The sequence below is a fragment of the Passer montanus genome, unplaced genomic scaffold, assembly GCF_014805655.1.
Source record: "Passer montanus isolate IOZ18808 unplaced genomic scaffold, ASM1480565v1 scaffold6, whole genome shotgun sequence".
Taxonomy (NCBI): Eukaryota; Metazoa; Chordata; class Aves; order Passeriformes; family Passeridae; genus Passer; species Passer montanus.
In genome coordinates this window covers 8858812-8883715 of record NW_024371037.1, presented here as the reverse complement: position 1 = coordinate 8883715, position 24904 = coordinate 8858812, and the positions used below count along the sequence as shown (strand labels likewise).

At 37.9% G+C, this 24904-nt stretch overlaps 1 protein-coding gene across 2 annotated transcripts in view; it reads right to left on the bottom strand.

Moving 5' to 3' along the window:
• The window catches only part of ASZ1 (ankyrin repeat, SAM and basic leucine zipper domain containing 1), a 36779-nt gene extending 29817 nt beyond the window's left edge, over positions 1–6962 (bottom strand). Inside the window, exons 1-3 of one of the 2 annotated variants that reach the window (XM_039726850.1) lie at positions 6812–6962; positions 4986–5082; positions 572–694 (exon numbers count right to left, since the gene is read on the bottom strand). In XM_039726850.1, coding sequence (XP_039582784.1) covers positions 572–694; positions 4986–5082; positions 6812–6916 — 325 coding nt within the window. In that variant the 5' untranslated portion in view covers positions 6917–6962. The remainder of the gene's footprint in view (positions 1–571; positions 695–4985; positions 5083–6811) is intronic. The other variant, XM_039726851.1, reaches the window with a different exon arrangement.
• Between the last annotated feature and the right edge of the window lie 17942 nt (positions 6963–24904).

The window sequence follows — 24904 nt, the reverse complement described above, 5'->3', positions numbered from 1 at the left end:
ATACACAGTTCATAACAGGATCAAAACACAGTAAGTTTTACCTGTAGAACTCTATACTACAATTTTTAAGGAAGTACTTCCAAACACTTTTCAAACAGTACTTGGGATTTGGGAGGTGTGGGAGAAAGTGGAATTGAGGGAGAAAGAACAAGAAAACGCAGCAACTGAGTCCAGATCAATTCCAAGAACACAATTTTTACTTTAAAACTACTACTTTTCCTTGCAAACTGTGAAAAGTCAAGTGGTCTCAGACCCACTGTGAACTTTCAAATTCTTTCCCCTACACATGTAAACTTTTCAAACAGTACTTGGGATTTGGGAGGTGTGGGAGAAAGTGGAATTGAGAGAGAAATAACAAGAAAATGCAGCAACTGATTCCAGATCAATTCCAAAACCTCAATTTTTACTTTAAAACTACTACTTTTCCTTCAAAACTGTGAAAGGTCAAGTGTGTCTCAGTTCCACTGTGAGCTTTCGATTTTTTCCCCTAGATATGTAAAGAAGAGAACAAGGATAAGGACAATGCCTGGTACTGAGCATTACCAGCCAGTATTTTTCATTCCCATCTTACCTATTTCAAAACATGCATTAGCACCTCTGTCCAGAAGAAGACGCACTACTGCAAAGTTAGCCACACTGGCTGCACACATCAGGGGAGTCCATCCAAACTGAAAGCTAGTTTCTATGCTGATACCTGCCAAAATTGAAGAAATTACAATCGTGAAACTGCATCACTACAAACATGTTCTTTATAAAACTTACTCTCATCATTACAAAGGTTGCACCCTGTTGCATTTAGTACAAGGGAGAAAAATCTCTTATGGCATTTTCTTTTTTATAATACATCTTTATTTAGAACACCAGAAAACAACTTTTAAAACTGACATCAATGTATCCCAGTTCTCAACCCAAGGAGTTAAGTACCACAGCAAGACTACACTAAATACCTCAATCATTTAGCTACACAAGTAATTTCATATAAGCACACAGAATCTGTTTTTCTTACCTCTGTGCAACAGCTTTCTTCAAACAAAATGGAAGTTTGTTTGAAACAAAATTTGAACAAAAACAAAATTTGACTCTTGCCAAGCCAGGAAGACTGCTGTGGAATCAAACTGCTTGTCAGACAATTAGGATCACAACATCTAGGGTTTCTGCTTCACAGCTCCTTTTATTCTCTGCCCTGTAAGACAGTTAGCTAGCAGATTTCTGTTCCGTACTAATAAAATATTATTTCAATAAAAAGAGAAAATAGGAGACTGCAAGGTTCAAACACAATCACCAGAATTCACCTGTCACCCTGGGAGCCTTTAAGTCTCTTTTCCTCGTGAAAAGAAAAGCAGTCCCATCTACAACTTCTTACTTTAATACATATCAGAACAACAGCAACGACCTCCTTGGCAGTTATATACAGACTTATTAAAACACTTGAGAAGGCATTTTCCTCAATGCTTTCTTTCCATGGATAGCAGCCAGTATCTGCTATGATGCTGGTGCTTTTTTCCAGTTCTAGAAGTAGAATGGTCTATGTGGCAATATGTTGTTTGTCCTGCACAGTCTCCTACCATCTTGGTATTGATTGTCTTGAAGTACCACTCAGTACTGATGGTCCCAATGCAAACAAGCTGCAATCCCAGAGGAAGAAAAAGGACAACTGAAACAGGAACAGTTATGTGGCTCCTCGGCTGCTTGGTTATAGGAGTTGTTGACTAAACCAGAAATGTCTCACCTTGATGACTACTCAAATAGGCTATTACTCCCATTACATGAGCTGTTATTGAAGTAAGCAGTGTTAGTTCAGCATTTAAAATGACCCTTGAGATTTTCTCAAGAGAACAGTGAAGCACAGAAAAAACTTTTTAGTGAAAAATCAGGCCAGATCCAACAGCCAGAGGGAAGTGAGGCTGCTGCACTCCAGAACTGCAGGTCCAACCCATATCAATGCTGAGTGTGTGCTCCCAGCAGGCGCAGGCACACACCCCACTGCTCACAGTGACCAACACATCAACACAGACACCCAGAGCGCTCTTACGAACACAGCAGCGCTGGCACCAGTGTGTCACCCATCCCCTCCAGCTGCTGGCACCACAGACACATGGGTCTCTGACTTGTGGTCCCACCCCTGTGACTGGCACAGCTTTCACTCACTCCTGTCACTACAGCTGCTCGGCCCCCAGGCACCAGGACCTTTTCCTGCAGCTGGGAGTCCCTTGCTCTGAGTCTCGAATTTGCCTGCACGCCTCTGAGACTGTAGAGGCAGGCAACTGTATTCCATGATGGGCCTGAGAGGAGCTGGACCAGGGCATTATTTGGACTCCCTCACCTGCCATTATCTATGTTCCTCTGTAGGTATGAGCAGAGGAGCTTTTCAGTTACACGGCCCCACAAATTACAGCTAGGAGACAAACTAGATGCAACATTCTTTACAATCTGAGTTACAGACAAATATCCTCCTGTTTAAGCAGCAAAGAGGATAAACACATTCTGGCCACAGACAAACTCTACAGCAGAAACCACGTGAAGAATATCAATAATAGTGAAGCAAAAGAACAGCAAAGTAAGAACTTTTTTTTTTTGTGACTATTACCATATCCCTTTCAGATACTTTCTTGACTGTGGCTAATAATAGCTATAGTAGAAAGGCTGGTTTTGTAGAGAAAAATGTAACTCTGCTAAATAAGTCCATGTATGACACCAAAAATATGAGGTCTTGACTTCCATTCAGTTGAAGAATAGCTCTCAGTGTTGGAATTCATTCACATTCAGACACCATTTACCTGAGAGGAAGTTCTAAAATGCTAGATTCTCTAAGACTTTTCTCTAGTAGAAGCCTGTCTGCACTTAATGTTTGTTCCCACACGACCTGAAAGCTGAGTCATATTAGAGCTGCTGATGTCTCCCTCAGCTGGGCCAGCTATGGTGGTCACCTGACTCAGGGTTCAGAGTCCTAAACTAGCTGAAAAATTATTCTCACACACAAGGCACCCTCCCATTCCTGTTGTTTGCTATTACTTTTAATTCCCTGAACTGGCTCACAAAATATGAGATGAGCTCCAGCACTCATTCAAAGATATAAGCTGAACAAACTGCTGGAGGATTTGACTGTAGTTATAGCTTTAATCAGCCTAAAATGTCATGAAGTCATAGCTTCTAATTCCATTTTAGGAAATGGAACACATGGTGTGAAGGGTTTTTCTTCTGAAGCAAACCAAAATGTCCAAATCATCTTTGAAGGTACTTGTTTGCTTTACTTTTTGTGATAGGTACTTCAGAAACTTTTTCCTAGGTTGCCATATAACAGAAGTGGTAAGGAAAAGCACTGTGCTTGTCCATCTCCTCAAGAAGCTCTGTAAAACTGCTTCAGCATCAAAAATATTAAGGCAACATCTAACCAAGCCAGAGGACAACAAGACTCAGTCTACCTCAAGGAACAGCCCCAACTCTTGCTAGGAAATCCACTTCCAACAAAAACCTTGAGTTTGGCTGACTGCTGGTAGTGAGCCTCCTACAAGCTCTTCTATACTAAAGGGATTGCTGGTGGCAAAGATTTAATCTGAGCACAGATGCCCCTGAAGGACAATGTTACCTTTCTTCAGGAAGACCTCCATAACAGGCACTGAGTTCTGCTGCTTTGCAGAACAGCACTGGATGGGTCAGAATGTACTGCTGGTGCCATTTTAAGGAACTTACATATTCTTTTATAATACTGCCTTGTTTGTTTCAGGAGACAGAAACTAGACTACATGAATCCTTGGCCTCAACCTATGCTCTTACAGAAACCTATTATCATCTTCCAAGAGCTGGAACTGTCCGCTGTGCAGCAGGCATCAGCACAGAAAGTGAACTATTGCTGTTTCACTGCCACACAACAATTTAAAATGGATGGTGTAGCAAAACAAACCAGCAATCTGAGGCACAGACATCACTAAAACTCTACTCACAAATAAGAATATATTGTCTCAAAACAAGACAGGTGTATTTCATGCTTGTACTGCATTTCTTGTGTTCCAGGCCATGCAGTAGTTTTGCTTAATTTAAAAAGAAAACCATTCCCCCATTGTGGTGAGAAACAGTTGGCTTCTAAAAGGGCAAATAATGTCATTGTTTCAAAACTCAGAAAAGCCCATTGCTAACCAAGAAACTACTTTCTTCCCTAAGACAAATTTTCCTCAGAGAACAAGCTCTTGGTTACTATATTCTCCTTGCTTGCTGAAGCAGAACTTCCTGACAATTATCACTAGGCAGGTCAACTCAGCTATGCAGTTTCTGATTGCCCTGGATGCTTGAATAAGTGATCCAATCTTCCTAACACTGATTAACAAACACATTAAAGACAAATACTGAGTAACAGAACAGGGAAAAAAGCTTTCAGTGTTAACACAGACTACTTTTTAGTGACAAATGCCACAAAAAGCCTGTTAGACCTTTCAGAATCACAAAATCTTTGTTCAGCTGATGTTGCCAAGACAGCAGTTATACATAGGGCACATACCAGACACTTACCAGTGCTGTGAAGGAGAAGAAAAAAAAAAAAAGAGGAAAAGGAATTTCCAAACTGGGGAAACATGAAAATGAAAAAGCCTAGCCTCCCCTTCTTACCCCATGCTGTACAACTTTCAACACCAATGACCACCCACTGAATTTTCCCCTCAATTTAAACAACTTCTAATTCAGTGTTTGTAATTGTTATTTGCATGTTAAAGGTGCATCTGAAAACAAAGAAACGTTATTTCATAGCTCAAACATAGTTTTCTTAATTTTCAGGCCTCTTGACTGACAAAAGAAACATAAATTAGAAGGAATGTGCTAGAATATCGAATCCGAGTCACTAAAAAAGTAATTCAATTTTCCAAAATAATGTGTTGAGTACATGTAGGAACATTTGAGTTTCCAGTAAAGGATATAAAGTCTTGTTTTAAATGAGAATTGAAATTTTTTCCAAGTTCAATAAAAAATATTCAACTTTGTAACTGACTTTTCCTCACCTGAGTTTAAGAGTTCTTCAATTAACGACACATCCCCACGAAACAGAGCCTTCTTTAATGCCTCATTCTTGTCTGCCTGCAACATTTGATCCAACTGCTGGAAAAATAAAGAAAAATTAAGTCAAAATCTGGAGTCTGTTTCAAGGCAAAAAAAAAAATAGGTTGGTTTCAGTATAAAAGAACTAATAATCTCTAAAGGACATAGCATAGAAGAAGAGGGGAAAAAGCATCATATAACTTTTGTTCTTCCATCTCCATGGAAAAATAAAGAAAAATTAAGTCAAAATCTGGAGTCTGTTTCAAGGCAAAAAAAAAATAGGTTGGTTTCAGTATAAAAGAACTAATAATCTCTAAAGGACATAGCATAGAAGAAGAGGGGAAAATTATCATATAACTTTTGTTCTTCCATCTCCACAGATCTGTTCAGGGTCTATTATAAAGCCTACGTTTTAAAATAAATTTCTCTGAGAGGTGCCATTCTCTGAAAATGTAAATACCTTCTTTCTCAACAGACCTGCTATCCTCCCATGCTGCTCTCAACTTTACTTACCATAATTTGATTTCAATTAAGATTCTCTTTCATCTTATGACACTAGAAAAATTTTGAAATGCATTTATGTATGTTTTCTTTTTCTGTATATTTCACATATTGTGAAGTACAACATTAAAAAATACAACTACCAGATATGAAAGTTTGAGCTTGAGTCAGGGGACCTCAGTGACTAACTGGCTGGCCTAACAGCACAAGTCCACTGCTGTGAAGGGTTACAGCTCCTCTGTCATCCTAATTCTGTGGTGACAGAGGCATTTGTAGTGCTGCATCACAAACGTTCTGGCTGAAAAAGCACTGACCAAAGGACTAGTTTATGCATCAGACAGTTACCTCATTTGTTTTCAAAAGCACCACAGATTTATGATGCCAACGTCCCAAAGCTGCAGACACAGCTGAAGATTGCTGCTGGAGCTATATCAAGTGTACAAAACATTTACATACACTGGTAAGCAGAGGATGGATTATTCACTAGTCTCCTTAGAGACACAAGTCAGTATGAAATGAAGTTGTCTTTTATCATAAGTTTTTAAATCCCAATTTATAATTTAGAAATGTACAAATTTTACAGCACATCGTAGCCCATCTTTCCTGTAAGTTTTGTAAAGACTAACAAAAGTGTCTACAGTATCATAGGTGAAAAACAGTCAACAGAAGAGCCTTTTTTTTATTCTATTCCGATGACAATTTTCAAACAACACACATCTTTGGATAGGAACATCTATCTAAAGGTCAAGGCCTCTTAAAACACTGGCTATAACCTTTAGCCTAAGACCTCAAGAATCCAGTTATACCTCCATTTTTCAAGTCTGGTAATGAGACAAACCCATGCTTAAAAACCCTCACAGATAGTGAGTGTTTATCTCCTCAGCCTCACACTGATGGATACTTCACACCTGTTAGATGCAACAAAACTACTGAAATCTTCAAGTTAGCCAGAAACAGCCTCAAGAGATTTAAGGTATAAAACAGCTTTACAGGCCCCCAGTCATGGTCAGATTTATTCTCATGCTGAATTAGGACTTGGGTCTGCTACTTAAGGGGAGAAAGAGCTTTCAAATAAACATTAAGGGTTTGGTAGGTTTCATTTACTGGATTGAGGGTACGCTAGCATTACCCTGGTAGGAAACAGACTGAGTGGAAGCACCAGCCGGACCCTCCCCTGGACCCACCGCGCTCCGCTCCCCTCACGGTCCCAAAGCCGAGGCCGCCCCCCCACCCCGAGACCGCCCGGCCACGGCTGGCGAGCCCCAGGTGCAGGGAGGGCCAGCCCCACCTGCGGCTCCTGCCGCACGGCTCCAATGTCCCAGTCGCCGTCATCGCTGTCGCTGCCCTCGTCGCCGCCCGCCACGACGCGGAAGGAGCACATCACGGCCGCCATGCCGGCGCTTCCCGCGCGCGCGTCGCCTCAGCGCAGGCGGGGCACGTGGCCGAGGCGGCCGCTTCCCGCGCCCCGCCCCCGGCCCCGCCCCCCGGCCGTGAGGGGACCGCCGCGGGCGGAGCCGGGCCCGGGACGGGACGGGAGGGGAGGAACGGGACTGTGGCCGTGGCCGTGGCCGTGGCCGTGGCCGTGGCGGGAAGAGCAGCATTGCTCCGCCCCGGGCAGGGTCGCTCCGTGCCGGGCGCGGTGGCACGGCTCCGCGCACCAGGAATGAGTGACAGTGGTGCTGTTAGCACGTGGGGCTGTGACAGGGCGCACTCGCGGCTCCGCTGCTTTGTGCGTGCTGGGAGACGCTGCAGAGCCGTGTGTGAAGTTGTGTCCTTAGATCTGTGGCTGGTCTGTGTGTGGGGATTCAAGGTAAAAGGCACGGCTGCGCTCTGTAATCGCTGCCGCCATTAACACGCTCCTTGCACGCCCCTCACCTCGCAGCGGCCGGCGAGGTCACCGCGTGTGTGTCACTCAGTGTGACAGGGCCCGAGCCTGCGGCGCGGACACGCGGAACAGCAGCTGTGCATGATGAGCCGGGCTTTGGACCTCCAGCCTGGCTTAAAGTCCCAGAGCTGTGGTGAGAGCTCTTTCCAATGACCCATAATAATGCCTCATCCATCACAAGGTTCGTGTGAAACTCTTTGCAGAATAAATGAGGAATGACGTTCTGTATTTCATCCACAGGCATCATTGCTCCTTGAGCTCATCTCAGACTTTGCCCCACGTTGAAATGGAATTGAGCATCCACTGACAGAAGAGGAGTTTGGTCTTGGAGAAGAGTACAAAATAATAAGTGTAGTCCGTATGCCTGTAACACTGTAAAAATGTAATTAAAATGTGTTACCTTCATCTTGATCAGAAAGTGTCTGTGAAAATTTTCTTATTTATTTTTTGCTTAACTTTTTTTCCTTAATGCAATGCAATGTGTAAGGCAACTTTTTCTATGTTGGGATTTGCAGGTTAGCTAGAGTTATGCTTAGAACATACTAAGTGCTGTAAAAATTGCACATATTAAAAAAGAAACCCTCATGGTCTGCATATTTCAATAGTCCCCACTTGACGTTTTTAATAGCTGCATTTTCTGGATTTTATTTGCTTGTCTGTTAAATATGACAGCCTGTTTGCATTAAAGTATAATGGAAGTCAGATTCTTAACAATGAGGAACTCTGGTGTAAGAACGAGGTGAACGTTTTAAATGAACTCCCATGAGAGAAACTTCCAGTTCTGGAAACTTGATAGAAATGCAAACCCCCTTCTTTTCATACAGCCTCCTCAGTGCAAAGGTTGCTAAAATTGACTCAACTGTAATATATGCTTCCATATGAAGGCTTAGCTTTATATGCTTTTTTTTTTTTATTTAGCTGTATACACTAAATCTCAGTTTAAAATATTTTGGTAATGAAGATATATTTTTTACCATGTGTAATAATTGAATGGTTTTGTAGCCATGTCAGTTCTTATAAAATTGTAACTTTTATTCTAAATTTTCAGGATTTTTAGTAGTGAATATTTCTTGTTCTCTGTAGAAGAAGAGTAGTTCTTATACCTTTTCTGTGCAGCTTCTCTGATCTGTATTGACTCTACCAGTACTTAACTTTACAATAAACATAACTAGAATAAAGCTTCCATATTATTATTAATTTAGCTTAGCTGTGTTACAGAATATGGACTTGCAAGTAGAACTTATATCCCCAGTGGCTAAAGTCTAAAGACAAGTGAGTGTGATGTTTTACAACTGACATCACATGTTCCAAGAGAGTTAATTCTAACTGGTGCTGGTAGTATGAATAAATTCATTATCTTTAATACACTACCAATTGCTTGGTATTTGACAATTGTGATTTATTTTTACTTGTTCAGATTTCAGATTTGGAGATGGTTGGTTGGTTTGCTTGTGATTTTTTTTGCCTTTTCTCTGCATTATAACCCGTCCAAATTAAAATGTCACAACAAGCACTTGAAATGCAACTTGCATGCTGCTGGTTTCTCAAAGGGCACCACTCTAGGAAGGCATTTTCAGTAACAGGCCTGATAGTACCTAGTGTTAAAAGAAAAAAATCCCAGCTCCTTTCAAAGGCTCGCAGTGTAGAAGAACCTTGCAGCCGGTGTACACTATAGCTGTGTCAAATGTGAACAAGACAATCATACAGAAGCTGGTAGCAGGTGATCTCTCCTTTTGTGTTTCCTTGGTACTGTAAATCAGACATTATTGTTTATGTAGACTCTCCTTTTTCACATTCCTCTTACTCCAGTTTATTTGTGACCTTGAAGTCTGTTTTGATTTTTCAGCTAGGCAGACTTATTTATTTTGATTGATAGTATGGAAAGTCCTGGCTGTCATCCATATTTGTGAGATATCAGTGTGCTTTTACTTCTTCCTGTATGAACAGTTCCTAACATTCTTTTCTTGTTGCTGTGCAGTACTCATTTTACATGCAGGAGGTGATTATAGCATGGGTCAAGCTGGGAAAATTGTAAGAGATCCTCATTCTCAGAGAGGCTTAGTAGCTCTGGGTCTGCAGAATTGACAAATTACCACTAAATGTTCAAATGGGAGATGGTGAACTAACAGCTGTACCAGTTCCATGGTTAAGAGCAGTGCATCCAGGAATCTGCATAATTTGAAAAAAGTCCAGTAAAGTAGCACAAGTGATTTCAATTTAACAGGTCACTTTAATGAAACAAGTGGGAAACTAAGTAGTTTATATTGTCCTGGGTGATTTTTCAGCTGACTTGTAAATAGCTGTAGCATGTCTTATAATTAAGGTATTTCAAGTATAAAGATGGATACTTATTCTCTAGAAAGCATTTAAGTGGTCTGTGTTCTTTTGGTGATCTGAAATCACCCTTACTGTTAAATCAGTTTTAGTTTTGCCATCATGAAATTTGGTTTAGATGCTGCACTGCAGCAAATTGAGGTGTTTATAATTATTTCAGTCATCATTCTAATGGACTTAAAAAGATGGAAAGCATTTCATTTTATCTCTTTTGCTTATAATTAATGTTTTACAGCTGTATTCCTCCTGTACGCTTTACCAAATCTATCTGGATGGTACCTGATATAAAACATTCAATCTACTGCCAAACACATGAGTATAAATTGTATATCAGCTGGTTTTCTGTTTGTAAAAATTGTTTTCTGGTAGAAACATTAAACCATTGTCAAAATTCCCCATACTTAGTGGGGAATTCATGGACATGATGTAAATCTGAATCCTGTTGTGAAAATATCTTATTATGACAAAAAAAAAAAAAAACAAGAACAAGAATTAGGATGTTAAATGTGCTTTCTTTTATTTCACTGTCACTCAGGCAGACTTTTAGCTTCTTTTCATGTAACCTAGAAGCTTTGGTCGTTTTCTGTTTGTAAAAATTGTTTTCTGGTAGAAGCATTAAACCATTGTCAAAATTCCCCATACTTAGTGGGGAATTCGTGGACATGATGTAAATCTGAATCCTGTTGTGAAAATATCTCTTATTATGACAATAATGTATAAAAAACCTAGAATAAGAATTAGGATGTTGAATGTGCTTTGTTTTATTTTGGTGTCACTCAGGTAGATTTTTAGCTTCTTTTCATGTAATCTAGAAGCTTTGGTCTGTGTAGCAAGTCCATGTCAGAACAATTCCTGATATTACTAGATGCAACCTCTCTATTAAAAATTCCTCATTCCCTCACTATCTCTACTCTGTTCTATGCTGTTTCGTCCCCTTAATCTTAACTGGCAGTACTCCCACTTCGTTATCATGGTGAGTACCTTCTTGTTTCAGCCTGTTGACTCTCTGCTGCTACTCAGGCAACCACTTGTAATAGTATTGCCTGTCTCTTAGAAACTCAAATGTTTGAATTTTCTAAAGGCTGTTTATAATGATCGAGTGCTACTTTGAGTTTTCTACACCATTGACCTTTTATTCTGATATCTCACTTTGGCTTACTGCTTTTATCAAGGTTTATCCACATATTTCAGTTTCAGGATATTCATATATGTAGTATTTTTATGGGTTGCCACATTCTTATTTTGCTTTGACCACTTCAAAAGGAATATAGCTTCTTGGAAAAGGGACTGGTTTTGAATCAAAAGCTGGTTTTGCTTTATCATGTTTGGTGGTTTGTATTGTTTTTTTCTCTTTCTTTTCTTTTGTTACCAAAGCATACAATCTAATTGTCATGTCTTCATACTGAATGGCCTTGCTATCATAGGTTTACCACAGAATGTTAAGTCTTTGGTTATCTCTTACTTTTACAGCTGCTGGGCTGCTCACCAGTAGTCTCTGGCATTGTGAGAATTCCCACACATATATAATCTTTTAGACTTGTTTTGTTTGAGTTTATTAAGTCAGGATGCTATTTTATATTATGATCTATTATTCTGGCTCTCCAAAGTCATACTAGTAATTCAGAGCTCCTAAAATTTCAGTTTCTCTTCTGAGAGGAACTGGTCAGCCCCTCACTGAATTCCTGGGATGTGCTTTGTGGACTTTGCTACCGATTCCTTTAATTTCATCCATCTTTTCCAGCAAAGTCATCATATCCTTTCCATCTGCTTTAAGGTCTTCTCTTCAAGACTAATTGTGATACTATCCACATCCCCTGTGGTATAAACTAAAATTGTTACAAATGTCAACAGTTGAATCATGAGAACATACGGTGTGGGAAAACCATTCAAAGGTGTTGTATCGTTTTCTAGCTGTCTTATACTTGCATTCTTATTCTACTCTCCAAACTTATGTGCAGAAGTGTCTACCTGTGGAAGAGACTTTTATGGTAATTTGAGCTATTCTGTCACAGCTGGTCCAAGTAACAGGAAACCATAACTCTTCCTTATTGGGCATGTGGGAGCAGGCACGCATTGGGGATGCCTTGATTGTCTTTGATTGACTGCAGACTGAGACTGAGCATGACCAGGCAGTGTGCCTGTGTGGCCATAAGGCCAGTGGCTCCCTGGCTTGGATCAGAAATAATGTAGCCAGCAGGACTAGGGCAATGATTGTCCCTCTGTTCTTGGCACTGATGAAGCCTCAAATCCTGTGTTTAGTTTTGGCCCCTCACTACAAGACAGACATTGAGGTCCTGGAACATATCCAGAGAAGGTTAACAAGGCTGGTGAAGGGTCTGGGGCAGAAGACTTATTAGAAGTGGCTGAGGGAACTGTGGTTGCTTAGCCTGGAAAAAAGGAGGCTCAGGGGAGACCTTATTGCTTTCTACGACTGTTTAACAAGAGATTGTAGTGAAGTGGGGTTCAATTTCTTCTCCCAGGTAAGTGATGGGGTGAGAGGAAATGGCCTCAAGCTGCACCAGGGAAGCTGTAGATTAGATATTAGGTAAAATTTCTTCACTGAAAAGGTGGGTAATCTTTGGAACAGACTACCCAGGGAAGTGGTAGAAACACCATCTTGGTAGTGTTCAAAAGGCATGTGGATATGGTATTTGGGAATATGGTTTAGTGGTAAAAATGGTGGTGCTAAGTTAATGGTTGGACTCAGTGGTCTTTTCCAACTGTAACAATTCCATGCTTCTAAAGCAATGATTATTTGGCTTACAGTAAAAGGTTCCTTCACTCTAATAAATCCCTAATATTTAAATGGCCATAGTCCAGCCTCCTGTGTGCTAATATAGAATCATGTTTGTTCATAGGAGCCTGTGTTTGTATCTGTAACTTTTCCTTCCTAAGTCTCTAACCAATGGCATAACTCCTTCATTCAAGTTGCTGTTGCCATAGATATAACAGTTCTCTTTTTACAAAAACCTCATTAGTTTCGGTGCATGAAATCAACAGGCACTAGTATATGAAGAAAGATGCCTTCTTCATAATTGGTGCAGTAAAGTACTCAGCAGTTCCTATCTACTTTGATACTGTAAAATTCCCTGAGTCCTAATATACCAGAAGTGTCCAGGTTATTGAAAACAGCTCCTTCTTTGTTAATGCAGCTATATAAGCTGCCAACAACTCTTTGATATAGATTTTTTTCTCATAATGCTTTCCTACAAAGCTTAACTGGCACTTAAGTTTTGGAAACCCAATTGCTTATGAGGCTCTGCAATAAAAAAAAAAAATTGCCTCTGTCCCATATAGTTATTTTTTATGCTTTTCCTTGAAATACCCATTTCTTTAACCAGATCATCCAAACTCATAATGAAATATATCTGAAATCCAGACGTATATGGGGGAAAAATGGACCATATGGCTTGCACTAAAGAGCCATGATCATAGGTTTCCTTGTCCAGACCAGCCAATTGTAACAAACCTCCAACTGAACCCTTTGGCTAACTTTCTGCAAAATCTCCACATGCTTCTTTGGCAGCAAGCTCTGACTGGTCATTTCAAGCTGACAGGATTTCGTAACAGGCAAATATTCCCACCAACATGCTTCATAATTTGCTAGTATCTCTACTTAAATAATTCATGATATAATAGAATTAGCTTGCAGGAGTGACACTGATGGGATTCTTATTATTGTCAGGATCTAGAAGAACAGACAAAAGACAGTGTGCTTTAAATAAGATTTTCCCAGCACATGGAAATTTCATCTAGGTGTCAGGATATGTAACCTCTGATTCTGTATTTAGGAGAGTCCTTGGGAAATCAATGGTTCTAGCTAGCATCTTTTTATTTGTTTGTTTGTTTGGTTTGATTTTCTCTTTATTAGACTTACTTAGTTTCTGTTACCTGGAAGAGGATGGACAGGTTTAGATGAAATGACAACACAATTAAAGCCTGTATCATAATTCTGTGGAGAAAAAAAAAAAGTAATTAATTCATTGTTCTTGCTCTTTGAATCTTTTCTTTGTGATGTTCACATATTTAGTGCACAGGTTTTAGAAGTGTTTATATTCTAGTTCTTACTAGGCTTTGAATTTTTCCAAGTCAAACGCTGTATATACAAATAGTTAAATCAGTAGACTTACATAGAGATACAAATACACTGCCCTTTCCTCTTGCTTTTACCTAGCCTGCTTTTCTGTTTATTCCTACTTGTAGCGTTCCTTAGTCCATTCCAGCTCTGAAGAACAAGGCATACTATTCCACTTTCTCCTTTGCCTTGGAGATTTTGCTGCCTCTACAGCTGATCTTGCTTAGTTTTGCCAGGAGCTAAAAGTATCGCAGCAAGAGAGAAAGAAAGAAAGCTGTGTTAATGATACAATATCAGTTAAGTTTGCACGAAGACTTATTCAAAGGGGAAAGTAGGGAAGGAAAGTAAGTTGCTCTTTGCACTCATCACGGAGTTAGGTAAACCTATGATTTCTACCAAACTGAGGGCAGAGAATGTTTTCTTTGGCAGGAGCAGGCCACTGGACAAGGAAAACTGTGCAGCTCAGTAGTGTTGGCTCTTTGGAAAACCTTTTGAGACTCTCATTTTTTAACAAGTCATCACTTTTCCCTTGAGCCCTCTGTTACACCAGTAGTTAACAAAATGCAACAATCCTCTCTAGGCTTTGCTTTGGCTAAAATAAAGTGAGATCAATACTTTAAAAATGGAATTTTAATGTTTTACTAAGCTGTGTTTATACTGAACTGAGAAGGCCTTTACACACCGAGTCTTTTACAGGAACAAGCATGAAAAGAAATACAATACTGAAAAAACATTTTAAAAATGTTCGATAGATTGTGATGATGGAAATATTATGGTTACATACCTCTTAGTCTGTCACATGTTCTTAAGTATGTGTTCTATTGAACAGCAAACTATTAAAACCATCAGTGTACCTGTTTAGAGACAGACATATAGAGAAAGAAAATGCATTATTGAACTTGGGCTAATAATTTCTTTGTAACAAAAATTAGCTAGTGCTGAAAGCAACACTTGAAATAACGCATTATGTATAGGTTTAGGTGGCCAGCATGGGAAAGTTCTATTTTTCCATAAGCCTTGACTCTTTTCAGGGCTCTTTTTGGTCAGTTTGAGTTAGGATTTGTAATTTTTATATGCATATTTGATGTTGTATATAAAGAATACATGATTGGAAAATAGGTTTTCACAGAAGTGTTAAATGGGACTAACCTCATCTAAGTCTCATGCACATTACCTAAACAGCACAGCATGGGTATTTACAAATATATCTGTAGACAGCAGTGTTTGTTGAAAGAAACTACTTTTTTAAGGAATTAATGTGACTTTTTAAGCATATTTTATCTTGAGTGGCATTAGTCTGGAAAAAAAGGAATTTGACTTCTTCATTACATTTGGAAGCAGTGTTAAGGCTGTCTATGCTTTCAAAGAATTTAGAATATTTTTTTTCTCCTGCTTGTACTGTTTCTACTTTTGGTTTGTAAATACAACTTGTGTTTAATATCTATTTGTTATCCTAGCCTCTTTATTTGTATGCATTAGCAAAATAGTCTTGTTTTACCTGCCCATGACACCACTGATCATTTTGCAACAGGTTCTAATGCTACACCTTTGAGGTAACAAAGCAGTGAGTCACTGTGTGGAAGAGAGTATCACAGTCAGCAGCAGAGAGTCACATCATGCTGTGCTGTGGCTATTAACTGGCAATGAACTGGCCAGAGCCCCAGACAATTCAGGGACCATAGTGCTACAAGTAGGTATTGAGAATGTACATTCCCACAGTGAGTCATTGCAACTCCTCTTCTTGCATGCCTCTTTTGATCTGCCAGAAGCACTTTCCTGAACTGGTACCAAGATATTTTGCTTTCATCTGTTCTCAGGATCTGTGGGACAGAATGTGGTGCAGTGAATACAGTCATGGTAAGAGCAAGGCATTTATGATTGACATGGTCTGCTTGAAGGGCAGGATCCCTCTGAAGTAATAGTTCCTAGATGGTTTCTAGTGTGAATGCCTGGTTCTAGTATCCACTGTCTAAATTCAGACTTTTCATTTTTACTTGGGAAAAAGCAATAAACAATCTTTTTGGATTAAGGACAATTTTCTTGATTGTAGTTTTTGCTGACATACCTGAGTTTATTTGAATACTGTCAACAGGAAATCTTCTGCCTTGTCTTGCTTAAGTGAGTGGCCTTTTTCACGCACAGGCACATAGCTTTAATTCCTATACAAATTCTTTATGTCTGGGTGTCTCTGAAATTTAGAGTAATGGAGAAAAAGTTCACAACCTGGGAACCTGTCTAATCAGTTACCCCCAGGTCTTGAGGAACAGTGTTAAATTTGATCATTGTTATAAGATGATAAATATGGATCTTGGTTTGGGGAGTTTTTTTGTGGAACAGTAATAGCATGTGATTCATTACACTGTTATTTGGGAGAACTGCATTAGGGTAAAAGAAAACAAACTCTGGGAAGGATTGCTTTTTATTACAGATGGATTCTTGTAATGATTGTGTTATGAACATTCAATTGCTCTCCTGAACTGTTGCTCTCACTGCTGTACTTGCTGCAATACTTTTAGGAGACTGTGAAAAACTGCAACTATTTTTGAAATAGTGTTAAAAGTTTTTAACAGGTACTAGCATAAAAAAGAATTTTTTTTTCCAGAAAACCTAAGGAATCAGGAAGAATTTTATACTAAGGCTTCTAGAAGCAATGAGTAATTATTAAGCCACTTCTAGTGATACAGTCAATGATCAAAACAGCAATGACAGAAGCATAATGAGAACAGTGGATTAAGCATAAGGAAAGGCATTTGGTAATGCAGTGTTCAGTTAATGGCATTGAAACTGCTGTTTGAAAATAAATTTAATCATAAGCATAGCATGTGGGAGTAATACATCTAATTGATCCAGAGATTATTAAAAGGCAAAAAAGAGATTTTTGATTGATCAGACAGATGGATCACATGCTTCATCTGTTACTGAGTTGGAGCAGAAAGTTAAGGAACATCCCCCTTGCTTTGGTTGGGCTACTGTTTACCTTTCACTGCCTTCGTTCCTTTAGCACTTATATACATATATATATATATATAAATATATATATATACAATATACACTATTAGGTCCCCTGTGTGGTTAGAAGGTGGTTCTCTGGTTCCATATATATATATATATATATATATATATATATATATATATATATATAATTGCAGGAAGTAAGATCTGAGGGCTCTTTTTACGTAAATGATATCTGAAGCATTCTGGATTTTGCAAGCCTCTGATGGGTGTGGATCTTGGCTTGGGTTAGGCTAAGTGATATTTTAAAAAAACCAACCTCCTAGAAGAACACAAACTCAGTACCTGAAAATTATAGATCAGACAGGGAAGTATCACCAAGTAGTTGCTCCCTTGTTGGGGCAGTATGGTCCACACCAGTTTTAATTTAATTTCTCATGAATATGTTATCAGGGGGTATCCCAAGTGGGAATCAGTTGGTCTCTATGTTTGTACCTAGACAGAAAATTTTAGCACCCCCTTATCATGAGCTCTGTTATATAGAGATATTTCTTCTTCACTGTTCTATAGATCACCTTTAACTCTGATGTTAACAGGGTTGTTTGCTGGGGGTCAGCTGTGTCTGGAGAGAAGTAGGCTACTCTTTCTGTGTTTCCTTCTTAAAGAGCTGCCTTTTTGCAATGGAATCTGTTTGCTGTTCCTGTCTGCCCAAGCAGACTACTTGTGACTAGCTACCAACTCAAGCTCATTGGATATAGACAATGTGCTCGACTGGGTGTAGGCACTTGGTGTTCTAGCTTCTGTTTTGAGAGGGAACTTTTCCCCAGGCATTTGTAGTAGAATAAGCATATTTATAGTTAGATAAGAAGGTGCTGGAATGGTCCTATTGCTTTAAGAAGGTGCCTCCTCATATGCTCACTGTTCAGAATTCCTGTGACATATCTCAAGACAAGTATCTTGTTTGCCATTTTGGTATTTGGGATTTTTTAACTTTTTTTTTATTGATAAATACATAAAATGAGGTCAGCCATACCAGTGGTTCTATCTGCATTTTTCAACATGGTATCAATTTAAAAATTCTCTTCTTATTTTCTTTCCTAGCTCAGTCTTTGAAGAATAAAATTTAATTTATTAAATTTCTGAGTCATCTTCAGTGCTTCTACTCTTCAGTGTTTCTACTCTCACCTTAGCATCTAAAATTCAGGAAACACAACCTTCAACTTTTTTTTTTCTAGTTTTGTTTTTTTATTGGTATTCTTAATCATCTCTTAAGGAAGGGAGTTCAGAATCTCACCACACCTCTGTTTGACTACTTCTTTCTAAAAATCATAAAGTCTACTTTTCTTTCTGACTTCTCTCCACTTATAAACCCCTGCCTACCTTCTTCTCACCCAGGTGTAACTGGGTGAACCTGCTCTTTCAAAAGTGTGCTTGGTCTGCTTGACTGAGACAAGCAGAAAGGTAGCTGAGATTGGGTAAAGGGTGAAAGAGAAGCCTTTAATATGCATGTTTCTGGCTCTTCTTTTTACAGGTTTTCTCACAATCTAACAGTCTGTCTCACTTATATGTTGTATCTTGCCTTCAGAATGAAAGCAGTTTGAGGAGAGCGACTAGAATCATGATTTAGCTGACCTTAGGTAGCACTGCAATAATAGGGAAAAAAACTTACAAGGTAATAAAGTAAATAAATGGAAAATATCTCTTATTTCTGATTTCCAAAATGAAATTATTTTACAGCAAACATATGCATAAGTTTTCATATTGTTTCATTTTCATGTACTTGTACTTTTCTTGTACATCTAGCACTCAGATGCTTCTCCTTGTTTTCCAGCTTTAAAAGAAGGATCTAAAGCCATTTTATATTTCTGTCAGAATGAAATTGTCTTTGTTTGTATCAATAAAAAATTATTTCATTTCCTGCTGCCAAAAGTATATGACAGACCTATCTACTGTGTTTGCCTCTCCTAGCCAGGATCCTGTCCAGGATATGACAGTGAAAAAAGTAAAGTAGCAGGAGATGTTTTGTGATAAACAACACATACCAGCTGTTGCCTCCTAAATTCACAGAAATAGAGATTGTCTCAATAAAAAGGCATTTCAGATTTTAATTTTTTTAAAAATTCAGATTTTAATAAATAATTATTGTAAATGCATTAAATATTTCCCTTCCTCTGTGACATGTCTGTTTGTGTCCTGGCTCCTTATAAGCTTAAAAATCAGTGGATCATTGACATTCACAGCCTAACCATGCATCAAATAAAAAAGTATTTTCCTTTACTTATGTATTATGCAAAAGTGTAAATAGAAGTCTTGATATTGTCTTTCCTGATTGTTATTTCAAATACATACTTTTTCATTGTTGTCTAACTTCTATTTCTGTACAATATAATTAAATATTTTCATTATTAGTTTCTTTCTCATAACTTACACCTTGTGTTGTCCATTCTTTCATTGTGCTGTCTACAATTAGACCCACAGGAGGTTCTCTCCCTCAATGGTTATACTAATTTATAATCTGTTAGTGTGCATGAATAGATTGCATTTTTCCTTTCACACAGGCACAGGGAAGTGTAAATTAAGTTTTTGTTAGCCAGCAAGGGAGATGTCTATGTAAGGGTATAGTATTAAATTCCTGTTTTTAATTTCTGTGGTAAATGCAGTTAGAAATAAAACTGCAAATATTTTCCCTTTCTTACGTAATAAACCCAGTTTATTAGTTATAACAGTTTTCAAGTATACCTGGCTTTTTATACTCTGCTGCAAAAGTAATGTGCTGACACTGACCAATTTAATAGTCCTAATTGTAGCTAGCTAATTATAGAAACCCCTGGGTTGGGAAATAAAATGTAACTTTTAAAAGAGCCTTTTTGATTCTAGAGTCTAATCTGAAAATGCTTTCTCTGACAACTCCTCAGAACTGCTTGAGTCTATCATTTCAGTGCTCAGTGTTGTTAAATTTGTCCATTTTTTCTTATTTTCTCTCAGAACTCACTATTACCATGTCTCTCTCATGAAAAAAAAAAAAGAAAAAAGAGGTTATCCATTCTCCCATTCTTCTGTGGGAAAAAACTGAGACACCTGAGAAGTGTGATGTATTTGGTTTTGTTGGTTGGTTTTGTTTGTTTGTTTTTCTTCTATCAAACAGCACCTTTCCTTTCAGAAAAAAACCCAAAAAAAACAAAAAAAAAAACCCACAAAAAACACAAGAGACAAACAAAACCAAACAAAAAAGAACCAGTTCAGAAAAAAACCCAAAAAAACCAAAAAAAAAACCCACAAAAAACACGACAGACAAACAAAGCCAAACAAAAAGGAACCAACCACATTATCCCTCATTTGAAAGATAGAGTTTAAATAAAGGATTGCAATTTGGGTCCACAAAGCAGCTCATGACTGAGTGCTTGATTGTCTTCAAGTCAAATAGCTTTAGCAGAGCAATCTCAGAGTTATCATCCAGGTAGGTCTCTTATGAGACATGGGAGATGGTGGCACTAGTTCATGGGCAGAACTGAGTGGAACATGAACTTTCTCACCAGTTTGAAAGTCTCTGTAAAGTGCCTCACCCTTTTGTTGACCAGCTTTTTATTCCTTTATATATGTTATTATATCAGTATGTAAAATTTTGGCTTTTTTAGTAAATAAATCAAAAGTCAGGGACCTGAGTTGCTTTATATATCCTTATATTGCCTGCTCCCTTATTTTTGCAGTGTTAACAATGATTGCCTGTATTTTTCAATAAGCCTTAATTTGCCTACAGCCCTGGGAAGTATTTTTTGGTCTGCATCACCTAGAGGTGTGTAGGATCAAATTGCTCTGCACGTTTACTTGCAACAGTGGCAGACTGGTCTTGATGATCAAACTTTATGTTCTGTCAGTTTAGCAATTTTTATTAAAAAGTGTCATCTTAAAAGATAATTTCTTACATCTCAGGAATTCCTTTTGAAGTGGAGGAATGCATTTTTACCAGCCTTTTCTGTGGACAGCTTCGAGAGAGTCATCTGCCTTCTTTGTCTTTGATAGCACACACCACTGTGCTGTGATTGTCTAACATGATTCTTATCCTGTCTAACATGACCCTTATCCCATAATATGAACTTTTTTTCTTGCAGAAATGTCATAAGGTATTTTGTAATTAGAGAGAGGGGGAAAGGGTGTTTTATCCATAGCTGTACAATGGTGAGTTTCTCCTGCTGTCCCTTGTGTAAATCACAGGTTGACATAAATCTACAGAATTTCAAGAAGTCTTGCCTTCAGACTTGAAATTCTCAACTATTCAAAATACAGCAGTACCTGTTTGGTTTAGCACAAGTAGCTTCAAGATCTCATTAAGAGAAACTTTTAACCTCATATAAGTTTTTCATTGTGTCCACTGCAAAAGGTTGTTGATTAAACTCAGTAACTCCTGATATTCTGCTGACATCTGCCATTAAAAAAAAACCCCAAAACAAAACAAACAAACAAACAAACAAACAAAAAAAAACCAAACAAAAAAACCAAAAAAACCCCAACAAACCAACCCAAGAAAAAGGAAAGACATCACTTCTCATTTTGGCTGGAGAAAACCCTTTGTGAAAATGTCAGTCAGTGATCAAATCCTTGTTCTTTTGTACTTGAAAAGATTATTGGTTTTCTGAAGTTTGACAGGGCTACTAACTTGGATCAGGGCTACTAACTTGGATCTCAGCATGATCTCTGAAAATGGAGCCCTGTCTGCCCCTTTAACCACACAGTGATCTCAAAATTCTTGGATATCTTTAGGGGAGCAATTATCCCATATTTTATTTTATTTTATTTTATTTTATTTTATTTTATTTTATTTTATTTTATTTTATTTTATTTTATTTTATTTTATTTTATTTTATTTTTTATTCTGAATATTAAGGCAGCTTCCATACTGAAGAGGCAATTGCAGAGGCAGTTTTAGACTATTTCAAGACTAGAAAAACAGACCAAGTCTTACAGTTCTTTTGTAACTGGAATAACGGTGGTTTGCTTCCAACTTTTTCCATTAAGTTCAGAGAATATTTGGACCCACACAGAGTTGTTTTAGGCAACCATAGCATACACCAAACTAAGCATACTTTCAAAAAGAAATGGGTTAAGGATCCATCGTGCTGCATGGATTCACATGGTAGAGTTTATACTGCATGATCTTTGCAGTAACATTCCAGTAAAGATGATTCTATTCTCTGGGCTCTGACAGGAACTCAAGCTCTTTCTCTTTTAAGCAGTTGTAAATAATTAAGCACTTTTTGTTATGCTCTAGGTAGTTCAATAATCTTTGTTGCTCAACTGTTTAAGATTGCTGGCGTGTCTTTTACTGAGTCACAGAAGGTATCAGTCTTGGATTTTTGCCCTTTTTACTTCAATAATACCATTGTTCTGGGATTATTACATGACAGTATGAAGAGGAAGAAGTTTAAGCTATCTTTGGAAACATAAACCTTGCAAGCTTGTCTGACTTGGATTTTCAGGCTCTTAACTCCCCTCACTACTTTAGACTGAAAGCAAACAAACCCTGAAGTTTTCAGAAAACAATTTTCTACTGCAACTTCCAAAGAACCAAATATATTTTACCAAGTGTAAAGTGAAAAAATGAACCCTAGATTTGGTACCTGTTGTTTTTTTTCCATTAGCTTAAATATTTGTCAAAAGTTGTCTCTTTTTTTCTTTTAATTTTATTTTAATGCAGATACCCTATCTGCCAGCACAATTATTGTTTTCTGATTAAGCTGTGAACAAACTGTTAAAATCCACCACAAGTCTTGATATTATGAGAGTTACTAACAGAGGGTTTTCACCACTTTAAGAAATCTTCTAGAAAAATGAGTAGTATAATTTTCTTATGTAATCAAGGTCAAAGTCTGAACTTCCTCTGTTCATATTCTAGGTCCTTTAGGACTTTATTTGACATAAAGTTAGTCAGCAAGATTTCAGTCAGTACTTTGACAGATCATGCAGAAACACAGATCAAAATTACTTCAGCAGGTCTAAAAGTTTACACTTGTTTTGATGCATCAGTAAATAGATAAATAGAAATAGGTTGTCACAGAGTCATGTGCTTCTGAATGAAAGAATACATTTACATTTCCCTTATTGTGTGCCTACAATTTCAAAAGGCTTAAAAATACCTTCCAGTTTAAAAAGGTATTCTTGTACTAGTTATTAACTCCATAGACCAAATGACAAATGAACATATCTGACTTTTGTCTGATGGTTCCATGTAGTATGATGTTACAATTTTTGTTGAAAATTGTGTGCAATTCGAAGTGCTTTGAAGAAGTTGGCATGTAAGGCCTGAAAAATCAACCTCTGCAAATTCAGTATGAGTTGCACCATACTGGACACCAACACACAGCTCTTCTATTCCTTCATCAAGCCTGTGATGTATTCTTCACTGTTTTCCCTCTTGTTATTTCCATGTAAAAACCTTACCAAAATGGGATCTGCCCATTTTGCGTGTCCAGAATGAAAGATCTGATACTTTCATGGTATTTCACCTCCCAGCTGCATATGTTGTGCCACAGAAGCACATGCCTCATACAAGATCTGTTTAGTTTCTCTGGAATATTAAACTGTTTTCCATATTTTTTGAGACCATGTATTGAGTTAACATAGATACTGGTGAAGCATACATGACTCTGCTTGCCAAAAGTATCCAGTGTGCACAGATTAAGAATGTTAATCTGCTAATACTTGAAGCATTGGCTGAATAAATTTTAGCAGTATTAAGATGAGGTACTGGAATGCAGTTTTTGCTTTTGGAAATGGATCCGACAGCTGTCTGTCTGTCAATTTCTGCATGTCCATCTATATTCTAGAAGTATTGTGAATGTGGATTCAACAAATATTTGTCTGGTAAATATCTGAGAATAGTTTACTTTTTAAGTGAATGCTGCTATAGTTTTTATCTTGGTTAAGATTCAAATTTCGATATGTTTCCCTGGAATAGAAAAGCTCTTTGGAATTCATAGTGGTATACGCCAAACCTGACAAACAGTATGTAAAGTAAGATGTTGCTAATTTGTCCACAACTAGAGAATACTGTGAGGACCTCAGCAACTAGGGGTAGATATTTATAAGTCATCAGGTAGAATGCTTGTGCTTAATAATAAATTATACATTTACTTAAAACTGTAGTTGACAGAGTTCTTTCATTGTTGCTGCCTTACTCTTTTGAATAGTTTAATAATGTGTGTAAGCAGCTCTGAGACAGAGTAATCAATTTTTTGTAACTGACAGCTGTAGGGTAGATTAAAGCCCTACCTATGGAAAAGTGGCCAGACTACTTTCCCAGCTTGTAAGAGATATGAGGACCTATACCTGACCATATGTTAAGGTCATTCTTCTAAAAGGATTTGAAGTAAGGCTTCCCACAATTGTTGAAATTACTTGGAATGATGAAGGGAACCCAGGTCCAACTGACTGTACAGAGAAGCTTGAGAGAAAGACCAGCATCAGATTTGTGGATAAAGTTCTCTGCTTTTATTTTAAAAAAATAGAAAATAAACCACACTTCTTTGGGGTTGAATGAGACATTGCAAAACAAAATTATTAATTACAAAAATAGTAGTTTCTAGTTAATTAAAATATTCAGGAAAAAAATGAGGGTTTGGTTAGAAATGTGATTGATAGGTCAGTGCAGCACTTTCTTTTCAGACCAGAATTGAGAGACTGAACAAAGAACTTTTTCATTTTAAGCAACAACAGAAAAACAGCGACTTAAAGTGTTAGTTTTGACAGCACTTTTGCTTCATTTGTTGAGGAGATTGTATTTAATATGATCATGCTTTCTACTAAAATTTTTACCCCTTTGTCCAGTGATATTAATCAAAAATCCAAATATAATTAATTTTTTCAGAATCATAGAATCATTACGGTTGCAAAAGACCATAAAGATCTAGAAAGTCCAATCTTTGAACAATGACCACCAATCAACTAAACCATCTTCTTCTCCTCTTCTTGAAAGCCAGCAGCTGGATTAAAAAACAAACAATCAAGCCCCAGACCCCCAACGTATTGCTGTACCTAGGGAAGGGAATGCAAAACTCCTTTGGTGATTTCATGGCATGTAAAGCAAATCCATGCCCTGCTTTTCTCTGCCTTGCCCCTTGCCATGCATTTAGTACCCTTAC